Here is a 25,654-nt window from a genome sequence, read left to right on the forward strand (position 1 = left end):
AACCCCAAAAACTCCACCCTCAGAAGAAGTCTTAATCCCCAACCCCAAAAACTCCACCCTCAGAAGAAGTCTTAATCCCCAACCCCAAAACTCCAGCCTCATAAGAAGTCTTAATCCCCAACCCCAAAAACTCCACCCTCAGAAGAAGTCTTAATCCCCAACCCCAAAAACTCCACCCTCAGAAGAAGTCTTAATCCCCAACCCCAAAAACTCCAGCCTCAGAAGAAGTCTTAATCCCCAACCCCAAAAACTCCACCCTCAGAAGAAGTCTTAATCCCCAACCCCAAAAACGTCAACCTCAGAAGTCTTAATCCCCAACCCCAAAACTCCAACCTCAGAAGAAATCTTAATCCCCAACCCCAAAATTCCAGCCTCAGAAGAAGTCTTAATCCCCAACCCCAAAACTCCAACCTCAGAAGAAATCTTAATCCCCAACCCCAAAATTCCAGCCTCAGAAGAAGTCTTAATCCCAAACCCCAAAACTCCAGCCTCAGAAGAAGTCTTAATCCCCAACCCCAAAAACTCCACCCTCAGAAGAAGTCTTAATCCCCAACCCCAAAACTCCAGCCTCATAAGAAGTCTTAATCCCCAAAACTCCAGCCTCAGAAGAAGTCTTAATCCCCAACCCCAAAAACTCCAGCCTCAGAAGAAGTCTTAATCCCCAACCCCAAAAACTCCACCCTCAGAAGAAGTCTTAATCCCCAACCCCAAAAACTCCACCCTCAGAAGAAGTCTTAATCCCCAACCCCAAAAACTCCACCCTCAGAAGAAGTCTTAATCCCCAACCCCAAAACTCCACCCTCAGAAGAAGTCTTAATCCCCAACCCCAAAAACTCCACCCTCAGAAGAAGTCTTAATCCCCAACCCCAAAACTCCAACCTCAGAAGAAATCTTAATCCCCAACCCCAAAATTCCAGCCTCAGAAGAAGTCTTAATCCCCAACCCCAAAACTCCAACCTCAGAAGAAGTCTTAATCCCCAAAACTCCAGCCACAGAAGAAGTCTTAATCCCCAAAACTCCAGCCTCATAAGAAGTCTTAATCCCCAACCCCAAAAACTCCACCCTCAGAAGAAGTCTTAATCCCCAACCCCAAAAACTCCACCCTCAGAAGAAGTCTTAATCCCCAACCCCAAAACTCCACCCTCAGAAGAAGTCTTAATCCCCAACCCCAAAAACTCCACCCTCAGAAGAAGTCTTAATCCCCAACCCCAAAAACTCCACCCTCATAAGAAGTCTTAATCCCCAACCCCAAAAACTCCACCCTCAGAAGAAGTCTTAATCCCCAACCCCAAAAACTCCACCCTCAGAAGAAGTCTTAATCCCCAACCCCAAAAACTCCAGCCTCAGAAGAAGTCTTAATCCTCAACCCCAAAAACTCCACCCTCAGAAGAAGTCTTAATCCCCAACCCCAAAAACTCCACCCTCAGAAGAAGTCTTAATCCCCAACCCCAAAAACTCCAGCCTCAGAAGAAGTCTTAATCCCCAACCCCAAAAACTCCACCCTCAGAAGAAGTCTTAATCCCCAACCCCAAAACTCCAACCTCAGAAGAAGTCTTAATCCCCAAAACTCCAGCCACAGAAGAAGTCTTAATCCCCAAAACTCCAGCCTCATAAGAAGTCTTAATCCCCAACCCCAAAAACTCCACCCTCAGAAGAAGTCTTAATCCCCAACCCCAAAAACTCCACCCTCAGAAGAAGTCTTAATCCCCAACCCCAAAACTCCAGCCTCATAAGAAGTCTTAATCCCCAACCCCAAAAACTCCACCCTCAGAAGAAGTCTTAATCCCCAACCCCAAAAACTCCACCCTCAGAAGAAGTCTTAATCCCCAACCCCAAAAACTCCACCCTCAGAAGAAGTCTTAATCCCCAACCCCAAAACTCCAGCCTCAGAAGAAGTCTTAATCCCCAACCCCAAAAACTCCACCCTCAGAAGAAGTCTTAATCCCCAACCCCAAAAACTCCACCCTCAGAAGAAGTCTTAATCCCCAACCCAAAAAACTCCACCCTCAGAAGAAGTCTTAATCCCCAACCCCAAAACTCCAGCCTCATAAGAAGTCTTAATCCCCAACCCCAAAAACTCCACCCTCAGAAGAAGTCTTAATCCCCAACCCCAAAAACTCCACCCTCAGAAGAAGTCTTAATCCCCAACCCCAAAAACTCCACCCTCATAAGAAGTCTTAATCCCCAACCCCAAAAACTCCACCCTCAGAAGAAGTCTTAATCCCCAACCCCAAAAACTCCACCCTCAGAAGAAGTCTTAATCCCCAACCCCAAAACTCCACCCTCAGAAGAAGTCTTAATCCCCAACCCCAAAAACTCCACCCTCAGAAGAAGTCTTAATCCCCAACCCCAAAACTCCAACCTCAGAAGAAATCTTAATCCCCAACCCCAAAATTCCAGCCTCAGAAGAAGTCTTAATCCCCAACCCCAAAACTCCAACCTCAGAAGAAGTCTTAATCCCCAACCCCAAAAACTCCACCCTCAGAAGAAGTCTTAATCCCCAACCCCAAAAACTCCACCCTCAGAAGAAGTCTTAATCCCCAACCCCAAAACTCCAGCCTCAGAAGAAGTCTTAATCCCCAACCCCAAAAACTCCACCCTCAGAAGAAGTCTTAATCCCCAACCCCAAAAACTCCACCCTCAGAAGAAGTCTTAATCCCCAACCCAAAAAACTCCACCCTCAGAAGAAGTCTTAATCCCCAACCCCAAAACTCCAGCCTCATAAGAAGTCTTAATCCCCAACCCCAAAAACTCCACCCTCAGAAGAAGTCTTAATCCCCAACCCCAAAAACTCCACCCTCAGAAGAAGTCTTAATCCCCAACCCCAAAAACTCCACCCTCATAAGAAGTCTTAATCCCCAACCCCAAAAACTCCACCCTCAGAAGAAGTCTTAATCCCCAACCCCAAAAACTCCACCCTCAGAAGAAGTCTTAATCCCCAACCCCAAAACTCCACCCTCAGAAGAAGTCTTAATCCCCAACCCCAAAAACTCCACCCTCAGAAGAAGTCTTAATCCCCAACCCCAAAACTCCAACCTCAGAAGAAATCTTAATCCCCAACCCCAAAATTCCAGCCTCAGAAGAAGTCTTAATCCCCAACCCCAAAACTCCAACCTCAGAAGAAGTCTTAATCCCCAAAACTCCAGCCACAGAAGAAGTCTTAATCCCCAAAACTCCAGCCTCATAAGAAGTCTTAATCCCCAACCCCAAAAACTCCACCCTCAGAAGAAGTCTTAATCCCCAACCCCAAAAACTCCACCCTCAGAAGAAGTCTTAATCCCCAACCCCAAAACTCCAGCCTCATAAGAAGTCTTAATCCCCAACCCCAAAAACTCCACCCTCAGAAGAAGTCTTAATCCCCAACCCCAAAAACTCCACCCTCAGAAGAAGTCTTAATCCCCAACCCCAAAAACTCCAGCCTCAGAAGAAGTCTTAATCCCCAACCCCAAAAACTCCACCCTCAGAAGAAGTCTTAATCCCCAACCCCAAAACTCCAACCTCAGAAGAAGTCTTAATCCCCAAAACTCCAGCCACAGAAGACGTCTTAATCCCCAAAACTCCAGCCTCATAAGAAGTCTTAATCCCCAACCCCAAAAACTCCACCCTCAGAAGAAGTCTTAATCCCCAACCCCAAAAACTCCACCCTCAGAAGAAGTCTTAATCCCCAACCCCAAAACTCCAGCCTCATAAGAAGTCTTAATCCCCAACCCCAAAAACTCCACCCTCAGAAGAAGTCTTAATCCCCAACCCCAAAAACTCCACCCTCAGAAGAAGTCTTAATCCCCAACCCCAAAAACTCCAGCCTCAGAAGAAGTCTTAATCCTCAACCCCAAAAACTCCACCCTCAGAAGAAGTCTTAATCCCCAACCCCAAAAACTCCACCCTCAGAAGAAGTCTTAATCCCCAACCCCAAAAACTCCAGCCTCAGAAGAAGTCTTAATCCCCAACCCCAAAAACTCCACCCTCAGAAGAAGTCTTAATCCCCAACCCCAAAACTCCAACCTCAGAAGAAGTCTTAATCCCCAAAACTCCAGCCACAGAAGAAGTCTTAATCCCCAAAACTCCAGCCTCATAAGAAGTCTTAATCCCCAACCCCAAAAACTCCACCCTCAGAAGAAGTCTTAATCCCCAACCCCAAAAACTCCACCCTCAGAAGAAGTCTTAATCCCCAACCCCAAAAACTCCACCCTCAGAAGAAGTCTTAATCCCCAACCCCAAAACTCCAGCCTCATAAGAAGTCTTAATCCCCAACCCCAAAAACTCCACCCTCAGAAGAAGTCTTAATCCCCAACCCCAAAAACTCCACCCTCAGAAGAAGTCTTAATCCCCAACCCCAAAAACTCCACCCTCAGAAGAAGTCTTAATCCCCAACCCCAAAACTCCAGCCTCAGAAGAAGTCTTAATCCCCAACCCCAAAAACTCCACCCTCAGAAGAAGTCTTAATCCCCAACCCCAAAAACTCCACCCTCAGAAGAAGTCTTAATCCCCAACCCAAAAAACTCCAGCCTCATAAGAAGTCTTAATCCCCAACCCCAAAAACTCCACCCTCAGAAGAAGTCTTAATCCCCAACCCCAAAAACTCCACCCTCATAAGAAGTCTTAATCCCCAACCCCAAAAACTCCACCCTCAGAATAAGTCTTAATCCCCAACCCCAAAAACTCCACCCTCATAAGAAGTCTTAATCCCCAACCCCAAAAACTCCAGCCTCAGAAGAAGTCTTAATCCCCAACCCCAAAAACTCCAGCCTCAGAAGAAGTCTTAATCCCCAACTCCAAAAACTCCACCCTCAGAAGAAGTCTTAATCCCCAACCCCAAAAACTCCAGCCTCAGAAGAAGTCTTAATCCCCAACCCCAAAAACTCCACCCTCAGAAGAAGTCTTAATCCCAACCCCAAAAACTCCAGCCTCAGAAGAAGTCTTAATCCCCAACCCCAAAAACTCCAGCCTCAGAAGAAGTCTTAATCCCCAACTCCAAAAACTCCACCCTCAGAAGAAGTCTTAATCCCCAACCCCAAAAACTCCAGCCTCAGAAGAAGTCTTAATCCCCAACCCCAAAAACTCCAGCCTCAGAAGAAGTCTTAATCCCAACCCCAAAAATTCCACCCTCTGAAGAAGTCTTAATCCCAACCCCAAAAACTCCAGCCTCAGAAGAAGTCTTAATCCCCAACCCCAAAATTCCAGCCTCAGAAAAAGTCTTAATCCCCAACCCCAAAACTCCAACCTCAGAAGAAGTCTTAATCCCCAAAACTCCAGCCACAGAAGAAGTCTTAATCCCCAAAACTCCAGCCTCAGAAGAAGTCTTAATCCCCAACCCCAAAAACTCCACCCTCAGAAGAAGTCTTAATCCCCAACCCCAAAACTCCACCCTCAGAAAAAGTCTTAATCCCCAACCCCAAAAACTCTAGCCCTAACATGTTCTTTGTTCAAATCAGATCACACTGGCCATGACCTGGTCTCCTGAGCTCCGTGGGCGGGCTGAACTCTCTGGACTCTGTGCAGATTTAGTTTAGATCTATCTTTAGGGCTAATTAGTGGTGCTCAAAGGTGGTGGCTCGGTGGCACTTCTCTGGGGTCAACAACACACTGAGGCTTTGTATTAAAGGAGCCAGACCTTACTGTAACACGGCCAAATATTGACATTTACAGCAATGTCATAAAATAGCTTCCTATTTTATTCAGAAAAATTACAAACCTTCCAACCTTAAAAATAATATTACAACAGTCTTAAGTCAATATGCCTCTGTGGACTGATGAACCAAAATGTAATATTGGGATTACTTGGATCAGAACCGAACAGAAGCTGCAACCAACTTAAAAGACTGAAGTTGTTGTGTAATTTTCTGATATATGTATTTTCCTGATGCTGAAAAGTGAATAACAGAGCAGCTGTACAGTGGTTAATCCTGTATTTTAATGTGTTGTGGGGTTTAGGCAACTCTGCCCTCTGGTCCGTATATCCAGGTATAACCTCTCTCTCTCTCTCTCTCTCTCTCTCTCTCTCTCTCTCACTCCCTCTCTCACTCTCTCTCTGAGTCTCTCTCTGAGTCTCTAACTCTCTATCCTGTCCTTCTAAATCTCTGCTAAGCGCTTATATTTGATTTTCCACTTGCCCTCTATCTCTCCAGAACACACTCACTCTCTCTTCCAGCAGCAGCACATCTCATTACCTCACTATTACTTGAGTCTTGGAAAAAAAAAAAAAAAAAAAAAAAAAAAAAAAAATAGAACTAAGCTTGCATAAAAATTCCCTCAAATAGCGATGTCTGATATGGATATATCCCCACAGCGCATGAAGACATTAGGGCATGAAAATGGAATCATAAAAGACAAAGTCATAGGCCTAGAAGGTTAAGGGAAAAAAAAAAACACGCATTTATTCATTCACCTTCTATAACTGCTTCATGCCGCTCTGGTCCTGTCCGATATCACGGCGCAAGGGACCCGTCCCTCAAAGTACAGAGAATATTAACAACCAGTGGACAACAGAAGAACAGCAACTTTCTGAATGAATACGCCATGTCACTTAAACACTTCCTGTGGCCACATATAGACTTTACTTCCACCTCATTACATCTGCGTAGTACAGTTTGGCTTTACAACTGCTTCCTCAGGGAGACGTCAGTGAAGAAGAGCCTGTGAACGGCTTGATCTTTGCAACCCGTGCAGCTGTGAACACATGAGACGACTGAAGATAATCTCATAGGTCATCGTTCCACCAAAATAAAGTAAAAAAATATGAGGGAATAATAACTTCTGACATTTAATAGGTGATTTTTTACTCTGCACTCGTTATTATATCTTATTAAACACCAGCTTGATATCAGTTTCATTCTGAGACAGGATATTGAAAATAAGACAGGGTGCTATGAGTAATCTGTCATTGTAAGACAAATGTAATAAGGACACAAACCATGCTGTCAATCAGGAATCCTGCATTTCTAAAACCTTCTCTTCTTGGTTACAGCTCGCAGCTCTTTTTACGTAGTTTCCTCCACAAATTAATTATTGCTAAGACCCTCTCATTAGCGAAGACTCCCACCACTACGTAATGAATTGTTCTTAAAAGGGGGCATTCATTTCCTGCTGTTGTTTTTGTGTGTAACAGGTGGTCCCCAGAGACTCGCTCAGCGGTGGTGGACCGAAGGACTGCATTAAAGGGAAACTTCACCAGAGCTGCAACTGAGTGTAAAGATGCCATGGTACAGACTGCAAAAGCAGCAAGCACTGACGGAAAACGGACATTTTGTAAACAGGGATACCGACCGAAAACAAGACATTTGTAAAGGAGAGTATTAATGGAAAACAAGGCAGGAAACAGATGTTTTCTAAACGGAAGCGCTGACAGAAAACAGAGGTTTTCTAATGAGACAAAAACACATTTTGTAAACAAGACGTTTTCCAAACCTGAGCACTGACAGAAAACGGATGTTTTCTGAAAAAGAGCACAAACGTAAAATTGTTTGTTTTCTATTTAGAAGCACTGACGAAACCCGGTATTTTTAAAAACAGCAGCACTGACTAAAAACGTGGTTTTTCCTAAATGGAGTGAGTCCTTGAAATACTTACCAAAGCTCAGAAGCTAGCGGTTTAGAAGAGGGACTTGTTTGGTCTGAATAAACTGTCCTTGGAGGCCCAACATTTGTTCAGTCAGTGGTACTCTTGGTCTAGCAGTGCAGCATGGGATGTTTGTGTGTGTTGGTGTTTTCATGCGCCCATGGACTTCTCTAGAACACACGCAGCGATGCGTGACCTCCCCTCATCTACTGGTTAAAGGTGTTAACAGGCAGTGAAGTCAAATCATCACTCATCAACTCTTAGAAAAGAAAAAGCAACAGTTAGCATTGTGTTAGCGTTCCCAGACTCCATCAGAATGTAGGGATTCATCTCAGCCTCTATGTTCATTACAGATTATACACTGACCTCTTACTAACTCCAGTCACGCCATATCTTCATTTAGTGCATATATCTGTACACATACACACATGTATATTATATAGGTCTATTTATTTAAAGGATGTAGCTATACATTTTGAATATTTAAGTTCAGTTATCTATTTTTTCATTCTGGATAGATTCATATTTATCGCTAGACATTTTTTTGGCCAAAGATACGTTTTGGTGCTCTTTGTAAAACACTTACTGTTTTAAACAAGAGTCACGCCGTCATTACGTTTTTAATTACGTTCATTTTTAAACGCTTTGGGGTCCGTTTTAGATTTTCAGTGCGGTGCAAAAGTCAGAGACCTTCCGTCGATTATGTAACGTCTAGTTAACGTGAGTCATTTCGGGAGGTAATCTCAGAACGGTGGACTGGCCGCCCCAGAGCTCAGCCCTCTACCTGGTTCGGGAGTATTTGGGCTGTGAGGAGCAGGAAATGCATCCAACTTCTAAGACTGAGTTTTAAAGGTGAGGGAAAACAAAGCAAGGGAAAAGAAGAAAATATGTGATAAAGGAAAGGGGTGAACACATTAAACGCTGAATAAAAAAATGAAGAACTCGACTGGAGCTTTAATAAGTGAAAGGTGGTCTTTTGACTTTTGCATTGTGCTCTAATAGTGCTATTATTATTCATATTATTATTATAACTTACGTCCTTTTTAGGTCAATGAATGTACTGTTTATAGCGCAGTCTTATAGAACTGGCCTAAATGCTGGCGTGATAAAAATATAAGGCTGTACAGTAGGTGTTTCTCTGTAAATATGGGAAAAGTGGAGCTAATGAAGTGGGTCGGTATGGTACTATGTACTTATTCTGTGTAATGAAACCAGTCTTTGATTTGCGTATGTTTAAAGAAAAGTGTTTGCATGGGGTCTTAATTCTGGCATTTGTGTTTTCTATGTTCTGAAACAAGGAAACATTTTCTAGGCCACATTTCTGTAGGGCAATATGCCCCACTCCACATCTATAAACCTATCCAGTAAGTACCGTGCTGCAGACATCGCCAGTCTGAGCATTTCTCAGTGCCCCTCGCCACCGCATACCGCAGCAGTGATATCTCAGTGGCGTGGCATTACATCCGGAATCACAGCGGCCTACTTTGCTGTAAAAGAAAAAACAAGTAGGTGACTTTAATCCAAAATAAGAAGACAACGTTTGTATTTTGTTAGCTGAGTAATGGAAAACCATTGAATACATTTGTACTTTGTTAGCTGAATACAGAAGAATCATGAAATAAATGCCATACAACATGATTGTGGCGCGTTTATTCTGTCATTGTTTGCTGAGGAGTGGGGGGGAGTAGATCATTTTGTAGAAAGCCACTACACAAAAACACACAACTGCCGGACTACAGCTGGAGGAGCCCCAAAGAGAGACACAGATAGAGAGAGAGTGTTGGAGATAGGAGTCCAACGTCATGTACTACTTCTGTTTTTCTATCTCCTTTCTTTCTAGCAACTGCAAGAGAGTGTTTTGTATTTTATTACCTTTTTATTATCCGTGTTTTCAAGGTATCGATCGCTATCAGAATGACCTACTCCTGCTTTAAGGGCTTCACGCCACAGTGGAGGTACGGCTATGAGGTGTTTTGTGTTTTGGGCAACACAACGGGTTATTATTAAGAATAAGGGGCTTTTATTTGCTTCATTCTTCAGCCGAAAGCTAAAGGCCTGCAATGTGAAGTACAAGATGTTGATGGCTTGACTAGAACGGCCGGTGTATTGCCGGCACCAGATAATAGAATGAAGTGTTTCAATAACGTAAACACTCGTGTAATTTTTTTTTTCTCCCTTATTTCAACGTATTCCAAGTTAATAGCCAATTTCGTGCTACATTTTGAGGCAGGCACAAAGCCTTCATTCTGAGCTCTGCAGTCATTTTAAATACAGATGGACCACTCAGCCATCACAGCTCGCTCGCAGCAGAGCAGAAGCCGAAGCTGAAGCCGAAGCTGAAGCAGGCCGGAAACTCAGCCTCTCTCATGCATTTTGAATGTTGCATTATACCTCATGCCGAAGCGTAAAGCGCACCACTCCTATTGGTTTGCTATAAATATTAATGGAAATTAAAGGGAACTATTCTGTTCGCTTTACATAACTCCCTGGAGCCTGCTGCAGTTTTTGTGGACAAAGGTGCAGAGTGGACCCACCGTCAAAACGAGTCCACGTCCTCCCCGTCTCTCTGTGTGTGTTGACACTTCAGAGAGAGTGAGGCCTGCTGTCAGCTCACTGCTTCCACAGATCGAGCCCGAATTAAAGCAGCTTGGCATACACACACTATTAAACATAGATGACACAAACACACACACAGCTTTAGGTGGAGAAACTTAGCTAGCAGATGGATGACTCAGGCAGTGGCAGAATAATGAGGAATAAGAAGAAAGCCGAACGAGGCAAACCCTCTCCATCTTTTATATCAACGGCCAACAGCTTAAAGGGATGCTTCACCCCAAACCACGCTAATGCTGTTAATAACGAATGCGAGTGAATAGGCGACGGTTGGCACTGACCCGCATAAATCTTGCTTACTAATGTGCTTTACAGCCTGCAGCTGAGGAAAAAGCCCTGTTTACACTGACAATCCTCTTTGTTGTTTCTAAACTCCATTATCTTTACCCCACTGTCACCAATGTGCTGGGGATGAGCTGCCATTCCCAATACCACCAGCTCAGTGCCCGTCCTGAAGGGGTCCAGACCATTCACGAACAGAGGTAAGTGGCACTGACAGAGATCTGTAAATAGATTTATGTTAATAAGGGGTACATAATAAAGTCGTTAGTGGGTATGTGTCCGTGAGAATAATTACACTGCCACTGACACTGGAACTGCTACAGGTTGTTTTAGGGCTGGACTATTCTCAGTCCAGCAGCACTGATCGACTCGTACCAGCACATCACACACTAACACACCACGTCAGTGTCACTATGGGACTGAGAATGACCCACCACCCACATCATACCTGCTCCGTGGTGGTCCTGTGGGGGTCCTGACGATTCCTAAGGGCAGCTAACACTTAGAGTTGGCTGAGGGTTGCGGTGGGTCCAGAGCTTACCTCGAATCAGAAACATGACGCGGACAAGGTGCCAGTTCATCACCGGGCACCACACAATCATCCAGCCACGCGCACACACACACACACCCACCTGTGGGCAGTATCACACTCGCCCAGTCCATCGCTATTTCATAGACTAATGATAGATAATAGCCATAAACTACTCATTAACACATTTTTATTAATATTAAGAGGATCTATCTGTCTGTCTGTCTATCTATCTATCTATGTCTGTCTGTCTGTCTGTATCTCTATCTATCTAGTTGTCTGTCTATCTATCTATCTATCTATCTATGTCTATCTGTCTGTCTGTCTGTATCTCTCTCTATCTATCTATCTATCTATCTGTCTGTCTCTATCCATCTATATATCTAGTTGTCTGTATCTCTATCTGTCTGTCTGTCTGTATCTCTATCTATCTATCTGTCTGTCTGTGTCTATCCATCTATATATCTATCTATCTAGTTGTCTGTCTGTCTGTCTGTCTGTCTATCTATCTGTATCTGTCTGTCTGTATCTCTATCTATCTGTCTGTCTGTATCTATGTGTCTGTATCTCTATCTATCTATCTATCTGTATCTCTATCTATCTATCTGTCTGTCTGTGTCTATCCATCTATATATCTATCTAGTTGTCTGTCTATCTATCTATCTATCTGTCCGTCAGTCTATCCGTCCGTCCGTCCGTCCATCCATCTTTCTGTCTATCTATCTATCTATCTATCTATCTATTTATCTGTTTGTCTATCTATCTATCTATCTATCTGTCTGTCTGTCTATCTATCTATCTATCTGTCTGTCTGTATCTCTATCTGTCTGTCTGTCTATCCATCTATCTATATATCTATCTATCTAGTTGTCTGTCTGTCCGTCCGTCCATCCATCCATCCATCTATCTATCTGTCTCTGTCTGTCTATCTATCTATCTATACACTTATATAGTGCCTTTATAGACACCCAAGGATGCTTTTACAGTCCTAATCCCCTGGCACTTGGATGTTGGTAAATCTATTGTGAAAGATCTTTGGCCCAGGTTCTGAATCTCAGGTCTTTTTCAGCTGGTGTTTCTGCTTAAACACTGCAGAGAATGTGGAGTGGACAGTTTTTTTCTGGGATGTTTTATTAACCTTTTCATCCAAAAGTGAGGAGTTACTAAAAAATATTGGCAACGCAGAGAAAATACAACAATTATGTGATGATTCAACTGAAATTAAATGAACCGAAAAAGTACAGACCTGCAGTCTTCTGACTGTAAACTTGTACTTTGTGTTTGGGGTTAACCTCCAACTCTGTTACTTATCACTGGAGCTGAGAAACAAGCTGAAGATATTAACATCTGCTCTCTTTTGTCTCCCGTTGTCATTTTGTGTTGTATATTTGTGTCTGTTTGTGTTTCACTGCACCTTATTTAACAGTCTGCTTCATCAGTATCAAAGCGAACAGGATGGGATTTCACTGCACACATCTTTACAGTCAGATGTTTGGTAAAGCGCAGACTCTGAGGAATCTTTCCTGAGGCTCTTTACTCTGGGGCTTTCTTCACACACATCTCTGAATTCTGTTTGTTCTGTTTTCTTCCTTTATATAAGCTGTTAAAGGAAAGAGTAGTTTCGTTGCATGTCGGCTCACATTGTCAGTGTTTTTTAGAGGTAACAAGGTCAGAGATGATGTGTGGTATGAACAAACCTGTTTAATATCAAAGTCATTGTGTACGGAGGGTTATATAAGAGTGCTTCATGTCTGGTTGACAGCACTTAGCGCTCTGCCACTTAAAACAGAGTTTAAAAAATACAAGTTTCAGAGCTCCATTACTTATGACTTTTAAACCAAGAAAACTTTACACCAGGAGCGAAAGAAAGCGCTGCTGGAGGACTTGTCTGCCCCAGAGCACCCCACACAGTTACACATCCAGTAATTAAAGTTTTTCTTGGTTTGTGTTTCTAATATTGATCTATTTGTGTCATTTACTGCAGCAACTGTTATGGCTATAGTCTGGTTGCTTTTGAAAAGAATCATCCTTTGGCTTTATCTTCCATCTTTATCTTTACAGTAGGTCCTTTAATTTCATTTTGTGTGGAACTGTCTCCGTAAACGCATGCAGGGCCGTGATGAGATGATTAGAGGTAGGCATTCAGTTTGTATACAAATAAATTCTGAGAAAACGTGAGGGAGAGAGTGGAAGAAATTAGTTTTGTGTAAAGATGACGTGATGTGTACTTCTCTTTATTACATTTTTAGCTATATTTTCATATTTAGAATCTTAACCTACTGGCAACCCAGACAGCGATCATATACCTGTCCACTGGCATAAAAATGCTGGCACACCACTGACTGTAGGCCACTGCTGGTCCACCATCGGAGCACTCAGATTACTGTCCTGTACCGGATATAACTCATTTATAATCTCCTCAAACAGATTTTACATTCACAGAGACTTTTATTCTGAAAAACAAGCTAATACAAATATTAACAACTATGAGATATAATAATGAGTATAAGCCGGGTATAAAATGATTAAATGATAAAAATGTTGACACTGTGCTGGATTAAAATTTTTTACTAATTTATTTATAAAGAATAACAAAAAAACTAATGAAGGGAAAAAAATTGTAAATTGGACTGTGAATGGAAAAGTGCTACAAAGTGGCATTTTGTCCAAAATTCTGTTTAATCAGCACCGGTCTGCCCAGAAAACGCTGTGTAAAACACTAGTGGACCTCCAACTTTGCCCACAGTGGTCTGTCGTCTTGATTTAGCAAGTTTGTATAGTCTGATGGACTGTTAGCGTGAGAGCTAGCTAATGCTTTTGGACATTTATTCACATATTTGGTTGACGTTAGCGGATATAGCTAGCAGTAACAGCTATGGAATATCATGGATTTTACTGAAGCCTAAGTTCACCATGAAACATTATCCCAATAGTGTAGGGTGACCAGACGTCCTCTTTTACCCGAACATGTCCTCTTTTTTAGACTTAAAAAATGTCCGGGTGGAATTTCACGTTCGCAATTTTGTTTTTCTAGCGCTTACATAGAACTTTCGAGAAGCGTTTCGTTCACAAACTAGTCCCGCCCTCCCCTACTCCGATTAGTTCGCTTGAGTGAAAAGGGGGCGTGGTGGAGTAGCCTAAAATCTTCTGATTGGTCTGACTGTAGAGCTACCGTTATTGGTCGATAACCTTCTCTGTAAACATTTAATTGGTCAGTCTGCACGTCAGTAGTCGTCCACCCTCTGGCCCCTGAGAGAATCTGATTGTTGTGTTTGTGCTGCTCAGTGAGAAAGCAGCCATTTTAGTTCCTGGTCACTGCAAACACGAGCGTCATCTCGCCACAGTGTAAACAGTAAAAAAAGAGGGAACTCATCAGGTTTTTTAAAAATTCAGCTTTATTTACTCTTCCATGTTAAAGTGAAACGCTTGTCCCTCCATCTTCTCTACGCACTAACGTGTGTGTTATATTCCATATTCGCCCGACCCGGAAGTACTATGAGTATTAGCTAAGTGTGTAATGTAGAAATACCTTAATTTCAAGGAGTACTTTGAATGTGTCATCTATTATAAATTGCTCATATAATAAATATAATAATTTTTAAAATCATTTTTAAAAATGAAATACTTTCATTTAAAAAAACACTTCAACTCTCTCCTTTCTGTTTAAAAGTTTTAGTGTTTTTTTATATTCTTTCCCTTTACAAAAGTGCATAAAAATTAACCAGGACATTTTCGAAAATGTTATAAACATTGGGTGAACAATTTTCTGTTCTTCAAATTAAAGTAAGCGCTACTGAGTAATATATGAGTAGATTAACCCTTCAGTACTATAGTGACGTTTAGACCGTATAACATTCCTTATTCTCTACGGCGTAAATCCGACCTAGTAATAACATTAAACAGTATAATAATCACACTCACCTCAGAGGCTGTATCTTGTAGGAGACGCTACATTCTCAAAGGTCTGGACACAGTTTATCAGTGAGATTTCAGCTCAACAGGCGATGCATGGATGAGTCCGCAGCTGCTTTGTGGGCTGTTAAACACTGACCCCTTGTGGCGGTTTAAAGCTAAAGCTCTAATCTGATTTACACATGTTCTTCAGCAGCTTAACAGATAGAAAACATAAAGGAGAATATATCCTTACATGTTAAACCTGAATAAATAATATATATATATATATATATAGTAAAAGTATTGGGTTTGTTTTTGGCTTCAGGTGTGTTTCCGCCTTGTGCCCATTGATTCCGGGTAGGCTCCGGACCAGTGGCGGATGCTGGTCTTTCAAGGAGGGGAAGCTCAATTGCGGCCTACATCATAAAATGTGTCGATTTATTTATACGTAAATTCTACCCTTTTTAAGAAATCCTTTCCTTTTTAAGAAAATGATCTGTGACCCTGTCGTACCAACAAGGCGTCTTTTCCAGGGACTTGACTAGCTGATTCGCTCATTTCGCTGTCAATCATAAAGAGATTCAGCCTCAGACAGATCATCCAATCATCATGCAGAAGCTGAGCGTCCGGGCCAGCCGAGGCCAGCCCACTGCCCCATAGACCCCCAGAGACGCTGAGCATCCGATGGGCGGGACAAAGCCCAGCATTTATCCAATCACTCGTCTCGTTTCGCTGCACTTCGCTGCTTCGCTATTGAACTCTGTTTAAAGCGCTGTGAAGCTGCGGGAATGATTGAGAGGAAAGCCGCGTCTTTACCAGTGATAAGAAGCTGATTCTGAACAAAAGTTGAGAGCGTTGTAGTGCATATTTATTCAATGACACGTACACACAACAGTATATATTTGATCTCTTATTTTTGACATTTTAGAGGAAGCTGAGCTTCCCTTGCAGTCTTAGAGCAATCGCCACTGAACTGGATAAACACTTACAGACAATGAATGAGTGAATGAATTTGCTGCATCACTGATCAACTACGACTTTGTGCAGTGCTGTTTAACATTCTTCACTGTATATAAATCTTAAATAGATTCTAAAACCAGTGTTAAGTACTGAGGACGATACTGGTTTCTGTACAATCAGTTTGTCAAATTCAACACGATCAGAGTCGCAGCAATAGACAACATGCACAGCTAATCTAGTTAATATGGCAGGAGCTTGACTGACGTAATCCAATCCCATTGTTTATTTACCCTGCTTGGCCAGTTCATGTGAGAGTAAGAAGAGCATCGTCAGTTCACTAGAGCGCGTAAGTAATAATATTTTCACTTGAGTATAGGTCCAAGCCATTCTACCCCCTGTGTCTAAGAAGAAAACAAATCCCAAGGAAAAAAGCAAAAGAACAACACAGCGTTCAGTTTAATTCTGGAAATTTAATATTCATTTACAAAAACATTTCATTATAATAACGATAAATAATTCACTAACCCTTGCAGATAGAGAGCTCTTTGGCAATGAAGAAATGTAATGAGAACAATTCACAAGTGCTGCATTTGAAATTTAACACCATTCAACCAGCGACCACTGCCATGGCCCCCGCAGTTTTAAAACGAAGCTGTGAGCGCTCTACAACTGCACCGCTGTCCAGTCACAGCCACTGAAACACTCCGGGATTTAATGAGCTTACAAGACAGCTTCTAAAGTACATATGGCTCATGCAAGAATGGGAACTTGAATGATGTATAAATGAGGGCCGCGGTTCAGTGCGTGGTAGCGATCTTGAGGTAAAACAGAATGAAATGAATGGAGCTTTTGCTACAGTTCCAAATAAATGTTGGCAAATGAACAATTCAGAGGCCTAGGCTCATAAGTGCAATGTGATTCAGTTGCCAGCCTCAGGAATACACACTGTAGTGCGCTAGTGTCCCACCCCTCCCTCCCTCTCCCACCCCTCTCTCTCTCAAACAACAATGAATGAAACTAGAAAGATGCGAAAGCAAAGAAAACACCACCCTTCGGATTGTGAAGAGACTGGGTTTGAACAGAACTGTAAAAAGCCAAAGGTGCAGCCAACACCACTTGTTTAATGTGAGAGGGGAAGAAAGAGCTTACACACACTGTGCAATTAACACTTTATAAAGGCCATGGGGAAGAGGTGGCTTAGTGCATTCATGCAGAAGTTCGTAAGAACATCGTTGCCCAGTCAGGAACAAACCGTGTTTAAGGTCTGTACTGACCGATGTGGGGGACACCTTCCCCACTCTTTAGGATCTACACTGCAGTCCACATCCAGGGCTCACCACATAAACCCGGGACTCCATGCTCCACTACATTTATTGGTCTTGGAGGGACAGTGTCCAGCTCATTTCACGGCTCAAACACATTAGGAGTTCAGCAAAATTGTGCTGGACACTGGTTCTAATTATTATTCATATTATTATTATTATTTATTTTAATTTACAGTCAATTGCGATGTTAGATTGAGACCAATAACCGGTTTTTGGTGTCGGGAGCTGGGACCAAGTCTAAATATGGGGATGCCGGAGATCCTAATGGACGTTTCTGGGGCTCCTGATACATTCTGCATAGCCTTTGAATCCTGCAACGTGGCGTTTCCATAACAACGCCATAATCAGCTCATGATAGAGATTCTGTGCAGAAATATAATGTAATGTAAAATGCCAGATCTGAACATTACAGGTTTGTGAAGGGTTAACTGTAATGATATATTACTGGACATAGTCTCAGGACGATGAAAGCACACGTAGCATGTTTACCACACTGTTATTCAACAGACTTCAAGTGTTATATAGAGTGACCTTCATTACTTATGTTTTTTTTTTTACATTATTTTTGTAACAAATCATTAAAATCTTACCAAATCCTTCTGAATATTACAGATTATTCTTTTTTTTTGTACAAAACACACGTAAAAAAAATCTATTTTCTATCGTGTCTCAGGAGTGGACACTCGGGCAATGTTTTTTTTTTTTAAACTACACTCCAGTTCCACCTAATTATTAGCAATGGCAACCAATCAGAGCTCAACTCAGTCCAGATTCTGGATCAGCCGGCCTTCCTCTCGATATGACCACATGCTAAATCACCCAGAGAAGAAATGGCACTCACAAGGCAAGCAGGGAACCAATCAGAATGCTCTTCTCCTGCATTCGTCAAACAGCTCACAATATGAGAGAACAATAATGCTTTAGAAATGCTGCAGGGGGCAGTATAAAAGCGCTAAGCCACTCTTTAGACCACAAGGCTGCTATCCCCGCTGTCCACACAGTGCACACGAGGACAGGGTAAAGACATGGTAAAGACGACAATGACAACAGGGGGTCCCATCAATGGCTTCCGAGACTGGTGCAATGGTCCTGTCCCATCATCATCATCATCATCATCATCAAAGGCAATTGTACTTTCTCTGTCCGTCTTTCAGCACAGAGACTAGAAATGCTCAGTGAGAACAGAATACTGACAAAGCTAATATTTATCCAGCCGTAAACGGCCATTAGAAAGAGTCCATTGTCTCTTATTAATGGGGATGAGGTCATGAGAACTACACAGAATTCCCCTCTAGCCAGGGATCAGCAGAAGGCCACGGGACAGAAGGCACAGCCTGGAAACGGAGGCCTCGCACGATGAGTAAATAACGGAAAGGTAAAGACTCAGTCAGAAATACTGTCATTTTTCAAGTCATTGCACTGGCTCCAGTCCTCCACAGGCTTCATCCTTAATCTCATTCTGTAGTCTTTTCACGAACACAGGCAAGTGTCCCGCTGACCCCGGCCTGGGCTTAAACGTCACAGCGTGACCTTGCTGAGGCGGAGGGACAGGCTGGTGCGATGCTGGGAGCGGGGAAGTGTGGAGCTGCAGCGAGAACGCAGCTGGACCGGCCGTCCCTCAGAGCCACGCACGCGCAGAACAAAGTCAAAGTTCACCGACGTGTTCATGCCGTAGAAGACGTTGGCATTGTCGGGGATCACCAGCTCTGAAAAAGAAAAGAGGGACAGAGGAAAATGTGGTGAGAAAACAAATGTTATGACATCCTGACATCATTCTAGTGCCGTGAGTCTGTGTGAAATACGATGACTTATAAATACATGAAAATATAACTTAGAATTTAGCCTTTTTAACTTGGTTATCTTTATTATAATTTTCTATTTTGTACACGTCTTTGCAGACATATGATCTAGATCTGCATTCATATATACAGCTGTGCATCAGAATCACAAACAGACGTTATATTAAGGACTCAGTATTGGAACATTCATTCATTCATTCATTATCTGTAACCCTTATCCAATTCAGAGTCGCAGTGGACTCTGGACTCGCAGTGGGCGGGAATACACCCTGGAGGGGGCGCCAGTTCTTCACAGGGCAACACAGACACACACACACATTCACACCTACGGACACTTTTGAGTCACCAATCCACCTACCAACGTGTGTTTTTGGACTGTGGGAGGAAACAGGAGCACCCGGAGGAAACCCACGCAGACACAGGGAGAACACACCACACTCCTCACAGACAGTCACCCGGAGGAAACCCACGCAGACACAGGGAGAATACACCAACTCCTCACAGACAGTCACCCGGAGGAAACCCACGCAGACACAGGGAGAACACACCACACTCCTCACAGACAGTCACCCGGAGGAAACCCACGCAGACACAGGGAGAACACACCACACTCCTCACAGACAGTCACCCGGAGCGGGAATCGAACCCACAACCTCCAGGCCCCTGGAGCTGTATGACTGCGACACCTACCTGCTGCACCACCGTGCCGCCCTCAGTATTGGAATATTTTCAATATTAAACAACTCGGATCGGACCAGGAAAAGAACCCCGAAATGCTTAATTGGGACGTTCCTACTCATGAACAGTCCTGATGAATGAGTCTGAAATTCTAGTGAATGCATATTCTGCAGCTTTAATTACCTCTCTCATCAGAAATGACCTGAACCAGCTCATATTTTTCTGCCTGTTCCTCGTCGAGGTTGTGCTTAGCCATGGCCCTGCTGATCACCGCCGGGGTTTTGTCCTGGTTTGTCAGCTAGAGAGAAAGAGAGAGATTACACATTAAATTAAGTCAAATACCTTCAAGACGATTGGTAGATAATGTCCATGCAACAACACATGAATAATAATCATAAAACATCAAGGAACCAACCAAAATGCTCTTGTAGAGGTTTCCGTTGCCGTGCTCCAGGCTGACTCTGATGATGCAGGTGTCATGGGCCTGGGTGTTGTATGCAGGGGGCATGCACGGGGAGCTGGGGGATGTTGGGCAAAGTGGCATGAGTGAGGCACAGCGGCTGTGAGTGCAGGTGGCAGAGCCTGATAGCGTGGGCGAGGCTAGAGACGCTGGACCACTTGCAGAGGACGAGGAGGTGTCCATGGAATGGAGAGAGGTACAGGAGGAAGACTCGGACATCTGGAGGAGACACAGGTTTCTACATAAGACTCAGCGTGACCACCCACCCAAAGCTGCGTGAAAGACTGATGTTAGACACGCTGTGGTTATGTAAGTTGAAGAAGCGCATACCTTCTTCATTTGTGCATGAAGGGTGTGTGTGGGTGTCATGCCCTCGCTGTCTGAAGGGTTGGAATCACTGGAGGACACACTGACAGAGTCCAAGCTGTCCCCTGAGCTGCCAGTAGGGGGAGACCTGGGAGTTTCTCTCACTGGAGAGCTTGCGGCTGAGGTGTCGGGTCCCAGGAAAAGCCTGAGTGAGAACAAAGTGGTGCTCGGTTCAATACAAACAGACATTAAAATAAACAAGGTACTTCAGGATACACAGCATTACTCCATTATCCTCATAGTTGGAATGTGAAGGTTAGATGCACTCACAGACTCAGTCTTTTCACCATGCTGGTGCGGGACTTGGGTGACGTGGGACTGCTGTCTCCCAGACCTTCGATCTCGCAGGACACAGCATAGCTACAACACAACAGATCACAGTCAGTTCAAGGCTACTACTGTATATCTCGGTTCTGTGAGATGGTCGAGTGGTCTTCACCGACTGCCAAGAAGAGCCAAGGCACTGCATCCTTCAGTGATTCCCATCAAATGTATACCATTCAATAATGACTTAAACGGTGCAATACTGAAACTGGACTGAAACCAGAAAAGGGAGGGAAAGTGTCTATGGACAAATGAAAGAAAAGGAGTGTGTGTACCTCTCTTCCTCGGTGTGTTGTGGTTGGTTCTTGAACCAGCGCAGAAAGGCAGGGTCCTGTTTGAGGCAGTAACTGTTACAGGCCGACTGCAAGAGCTTAATCTGAGCAATGACCTCAAACTCCTGCAGACAGAGAATAATGTCAGACGGTCTGGCAAAAATAAACAGACGATAATTTCAATTGAAGGTTACTATTCAAGTTGGTTACAAAAGAAAACAGCACTCACCCTTCTCCTCTTTTCAAAGTTGATCAGACCACCCTGAGGAAGACAGAACAAGAGCCACAGTTAAGGCCCAGTGCCTCAGATACCCTCTCACTGCTGTGATCCAGATTAGAAGAAGAAGAAGAAGAAGAAGAAAAAAAGAAGAAGAAGAAGAAGAAGAAGAAGAAAAAAAAAAGAAAGAAGAAAAAAGAAGAAAAAAGAAAAAAGAAGAAAAAGAAAAAAAGAAAAAAGAAAAAGAAAAAAGGAAAAAAGAAAAAGAAAAAAGAAGAAGAAAAAGAAAAAAAGAAGAAAAAGAAGAAAAAAAAAGAAAAAAAGAAGAAAAAGAAAAAAAGAAAAAGAAAAAAAGAAGAAAAAGAAAAAAAGAAAAAGAAAAAGAAAAAAGAAGAAAAAGAAAAAAGAAGAAAAAGAAAAAAGAAGAAAAAGAAAAGAAAAAAGAAGAAGAAGAAAAAAAGAAAAAAGAAGAAAAAAAGAAAGAAGAAGAGGAGGACTGTCTGAACAAACCCTTGTCATAATCATATCATAATTTTTGATGATAAACAGTTATCGCATGCCTCACCTCCACAAGGTCTGGGAGTGCTGTGTCCAGCATTGTGAGGTCGGTCAGAAACGTGCCGAGGTAGGGAATAGTTCCCTGCATGGCACCCTATAAACACAGAGAGGCATATTTAAAAAAACAGAACCAGAACAAAAATGTATTTATAAAATATCCATAAAAGAAGTGCTGTCTGTGTCAGGATAAGTTTGGTTTTACTTCACACTTCTTCAACTTACCGCGTCTTTCTGCAGCTGCAGTCTCTTCTGAGAGCGCTTTTGATGCTCTTTGGCACAGTTCTCTAAATTAGCAAACTTTGAAGTCCCCTCCTGTGGAGACAATGGGTTATTAATTACAGAGTTAGTTATTAATATCCACAAACACAGTCTGGTACAGAGTTTAAACAGTTACCTCACACCAGCTGTTAAACATTTTCATAATTTACAGACTAAGAGATATAGTCTTTTGTTCGATGTAAAAGCCTCACCCTCATCAGCAGCTCTCGGCTGGTCAGGTAATTGTTGTGGTCAGAGAAAATGTCTGAGAGCTCCTCAAACATTTGCATGTTGTCTCTGTGGAGAAACAAAACACTGGGAAATTACGTGCTGCACTTTGAAGAAGTGTTCAAGAATAAATGGCATTTTCCACAAAATCAGACCACAATAAAGAGGGAAGTAGCTGTGAGGAAGCGCTTTTAATATTTTAGACTGGAAGGGAGCTTGGTGCTCGGGATGGAGACTCACTTGTGTACACATGCCCAGGCTCTTTTCAGTCTGTAGATGGGGTTGGACTGCAAGGCTGAGACGATGGCTTTGAGGGAAGAGAAGTTCTTGCGGATTCTACATTCCTAAAGGACAAAACAAAGCTATACGTTAGTGAAATTGATTATTTATTCAACCATCCATCCATTATCTGTAACCCTTATCCAGTTCAGTGTCGCGGTGGGTCCAGAGTCTTCCTGGAATCATTGGGCGCAAGGTGGGAATACACCCTGGAGGGGGCGCCAGTTCTTCACAGGGCAACACAGACACACACACACACATTCACACGTACGGACACTTTTGAGTCGCCAATCCACCTACCAACGTGTGTTTTTGGACCGTGGGAGGAAACCGGAGCACCCGGAGGAAACCCACGCAGACACAGAGAGAACACACCACACTCCTCACAGACAGTCACCCGGAGGAAACCCACGCAGACACAGGGCGAACACACCACACTCCTCACAGATAGTCACCCGGAGGAAACCCACGCAGACACAGGGAGAACACACCACACTCCTCACAGACAGTCACCCGGAGGAAACCCACGCAGACACAGAGAGAACACACCACACTCCTCACAGACAGTCACCCGGAGGAAACCCACGCAGACACAGGGAGAACACACCACACTCCTCACAGACAGTCACCCGGAGGAAACCCACGCAGACACAGAGAGAACACACCACACTCCTCACAGACAGTCACCCGGAGGAAACCCACGCAGACACAGGGCGAACACACCACACTCCTCACAGATAGTCACCCGGAGGAAACCCACGCAGACACAGGGAGAACACACCACACTCCTCACAGACAGTCACCTGGAGGAAACCCACGCAGACACAGAGAGAACACACGACACTCCTCACAGACAGTCACCCGGAGGAAACCCACGCAGACACAGGGCGAACACACCACACTCCTCACAGACAGTCACCCGGAGGAAACCCACGCAGACACAGGGCGAACACACCACACTCCTCACAGATAGTCACCCGGAGGAAACCCACGCAGACACAGGGAGAACACACGACACTCCTCACAGACAGTCACCCGGAGGAAACCCACGCAGACACAGGGCGAACACACCACACTCCTCACAGACAGTCACCCGGAGGAAACCCACGCAGACACAGGGCGAACACACCACACTCCTCACAGACAGTCACCCGGAGGAAACCCACGCAGACACAGAGAGAACACACCACACTCCTCACAGACAGTTTATATTTATCAACTGCAAAACTCTGTGACCCTGTTACCAAAATTGCTTTACTTAAAAATAAGGTTCTATTTAAAGACATTCCAACACAGATATGAGCTATGAACAGAGTGTGCACACCTGTGCAACATCAATCCAGTGCTGGATGATGCGAGCCCGCAGGTGTGGCCGCAGGTGCCGCTGGCGGAGGACAGTGCTGACCACACAGCACGTCACAGCGTTGAACTGGGTGATAGTGGCGCGGACGCTGGGGGATGTCTGCTTGTTCTCTTTTTTGTCTCGCTGAGACCATACGGAGCCCAAACAGTGGTGGGGAACCACCTTCTTAAACAGCAACTGAGAAACACAGGAGAAAGGGGAGCAACGTTAGTCAAGTCTAAGATTTCCCCAATTATTGATACCTCAAATGTCTACAGCTCTGTGCACAAATGACCACCTGTGTTCATTAGATTCATTTCAAGTCAAAGCTGCTATTTAATAAAAGAACATCTCCAAATCAAACAAAAAAAGCTGCTGGGGTAGTCATAATAGTGAGTAACTCCAGAGCCCAGTTTTTGGGATTATTTGCATTATGAGAATCATTTAATTCATGTATATTTTCTTTTATTTCAGTGTAGAATCTAACACTCTGAAATGATTCCATTATTTTGTGAATGTAGAGAACTGGACACTTACCGCGTCCATGTAGGTGAGCTGCTCCGCCACCAGGTCGGCGCTGAAGGACAGGAAGTCCTCCTGCACCTCAATCTCCACCTCCTCATCCTCACCCAGGCAGAAAGGACTGTTACCATGGAATCCTCCTGTTTCAGACGGGGTGGGGGAGAGAGAGAGAGAGAGAGTAAAAGCAGATTTGAGAAGAGCAGGAAAAGTTTGTTGACATATTGAAGGGTGTGGGCAGATGGATGGACAGATGGATGTACACAGAGTTAACATAAACATGCAGAGAACGGCTGGATGGACTGAGACAAAGAGACAGACAGAGAGAGAGAGAGAGAGAGAGAGTACGCTGTTATCAAAGCCCTACAACATTTTAAAATCTGCATTCTGTTTTCTCTTCTGTCTCTCTGTATATAAATGCTCCACGATGCCTTTATTGTTGGGTGCATTAAGGCACAACACAATTCATGTCAAACGTTTACTGTTTCATGACAGCAAACAGCATCAGCTCCTTTTTAGCACTACTTTAAAATGGTCACCCGAACGACCCCTGGATCTGTGCCTAGCATTAATTCTGCCCCTGACTTACTGACATGAATTGACAAGCTCTGGTTTTAAGGTTGCTCTGCAGGTCAGTGGCAGACAGAGACCTACCCTCTATGTCACTCTCCAGTGCTGCCTGGTTCTGCAAGTGTTCCAGCAGACTTTGTGCCCTGCGTGTGGGCTCAGAGCTGGGCATTGCCTTCTGCAGGAAACCCAAAACCCGTCTAAGACTAGGGTACGACGGCGGCTCCTGGAAATCCTCTGGACACTGATCCAACCACGCTCTCAGGATGGACGCTAATGCACTGGGGATCACAGAGGGAGAGAGAAAATAATTAACTGATGTACAGACTACAATATAAACGTCTTAAATATATATTAAAACGATATCCATATGGTATGGTACCAGTGGTGCTTCTGATTTCTAGTGTATTGTAAATAATTATGTGTTTAAGGAAACAATCAGATTGTTTTCTCTTTTAAATGGTTTAAAAAATATTCAAATATTTTCCCTTTCACAGACTGAATGAATGAACGATTCTCTGAATTAAAGCGTTATTCATAAGTCACATAAGAGTCAATGTTACTCAGAACTTCCTCATTTTCCCATTTCCTCTAAACTATCCAGAAAAAAAATGCTGTCAATGTATTTTC

The 25,654-nt window shown here is 43.5% G+C and overlaps 2 protein-coding genes across 3 annotated transcripts in view; one reads left to right on the forward strand and one right to left on the reverse strand.

The window, feature by feature from the left end:
• grm6a (glutamate receptor, metabotropic 6a) overlaps positions 1–9,147 on the forward strand; it is a 79,975-nt gene extending 70,828 nt beyond the window's left edge. Inside the window, exon 12 of the mRNA XM_066644167.1 lies at positions 7,106–9,147. The gene's annotated coding sequence lies outside the window, so the exon portion shown is untranslated. The remainder of the gene's footprint in view (positions 1–7,105) is intronic.
• A 7,675-nt stretch (positions 9,148–16,822) lies between these two features.
• Positions 16,823–25,654, reverse strand: part of rgl1 (ral guanine nucleotide dissociation stimulator-like 1) — a 35,318-nt gene continuing 26,486 nt past the window's right edge. For both annotated transcript variants that reach the window (XM_066643818.1, XM_066643819.1), the window contains exons 5-18: positions 25,112–25,305; positions 24,476–24,600; positions 23,921–24,136; positions 22,558–22,661; positions 22,302–22,386; positions 22,054–22,143; positions 21,839–21,925; positions 21,286–21,318; positions 21,060–21,181; positions 20,731–20,820; positions 20,425–20,605; positions 20,050–20,313; positions 19,818–19,932; positions 16,823–18,863 (exon numbers count right to left, since the gene is read on the reverse strand). In XM_066643818.1, the coding sequence (XP_066499915.1) occupies positions 18,676–18,863; positions 19,818–19,932; positions 20,050–20,313; positions 20,425–20,605; positions 20,731–20,820; positions 21,060–21,181; positions 21,286–21,318; positions 21,839–21,925; positions 22,054–22,143; positions 22,302–22,386; positions 22,558–22,661; positions 23,921–24,136; positions 24,476–24,600; positions 25,112–25,305 (1,894 nt within the window). In that variant the 3' untranslated portion in view covers positions 16,823–18,675. The remainder of the gene's footprint in view (positions 18,864–19,817; positions 19,933–20,049; positions 20,314–20,424; positions 20,606–20,730; positions 20,821–21,059; positions 21,182–21,285; positions 21,319–21,838; positions 21,926–22,053; positions 22,144–22,301; positions 22,387–22,557; positions 22,662–23,920; positions 24,137–24,475; positions 24,601–25,111; positions 25,306–25,654) is intronic.

Source organism: Hoplias malabaricus, chromosome 14 (genome assembly GCF_029633855.1).
Source record: "Hoplias malabaricus isolate fHopMal1 chromosome 14, fHopMal1.hap1, whole genome shotgun sequence".
Classification (NCBI taxonomy): Eukaryota; Metazoa; Chordata; class Actinopteri; order Characiformes; family Erythrinidae; genus Hoplias; species Hoplias malabaricus.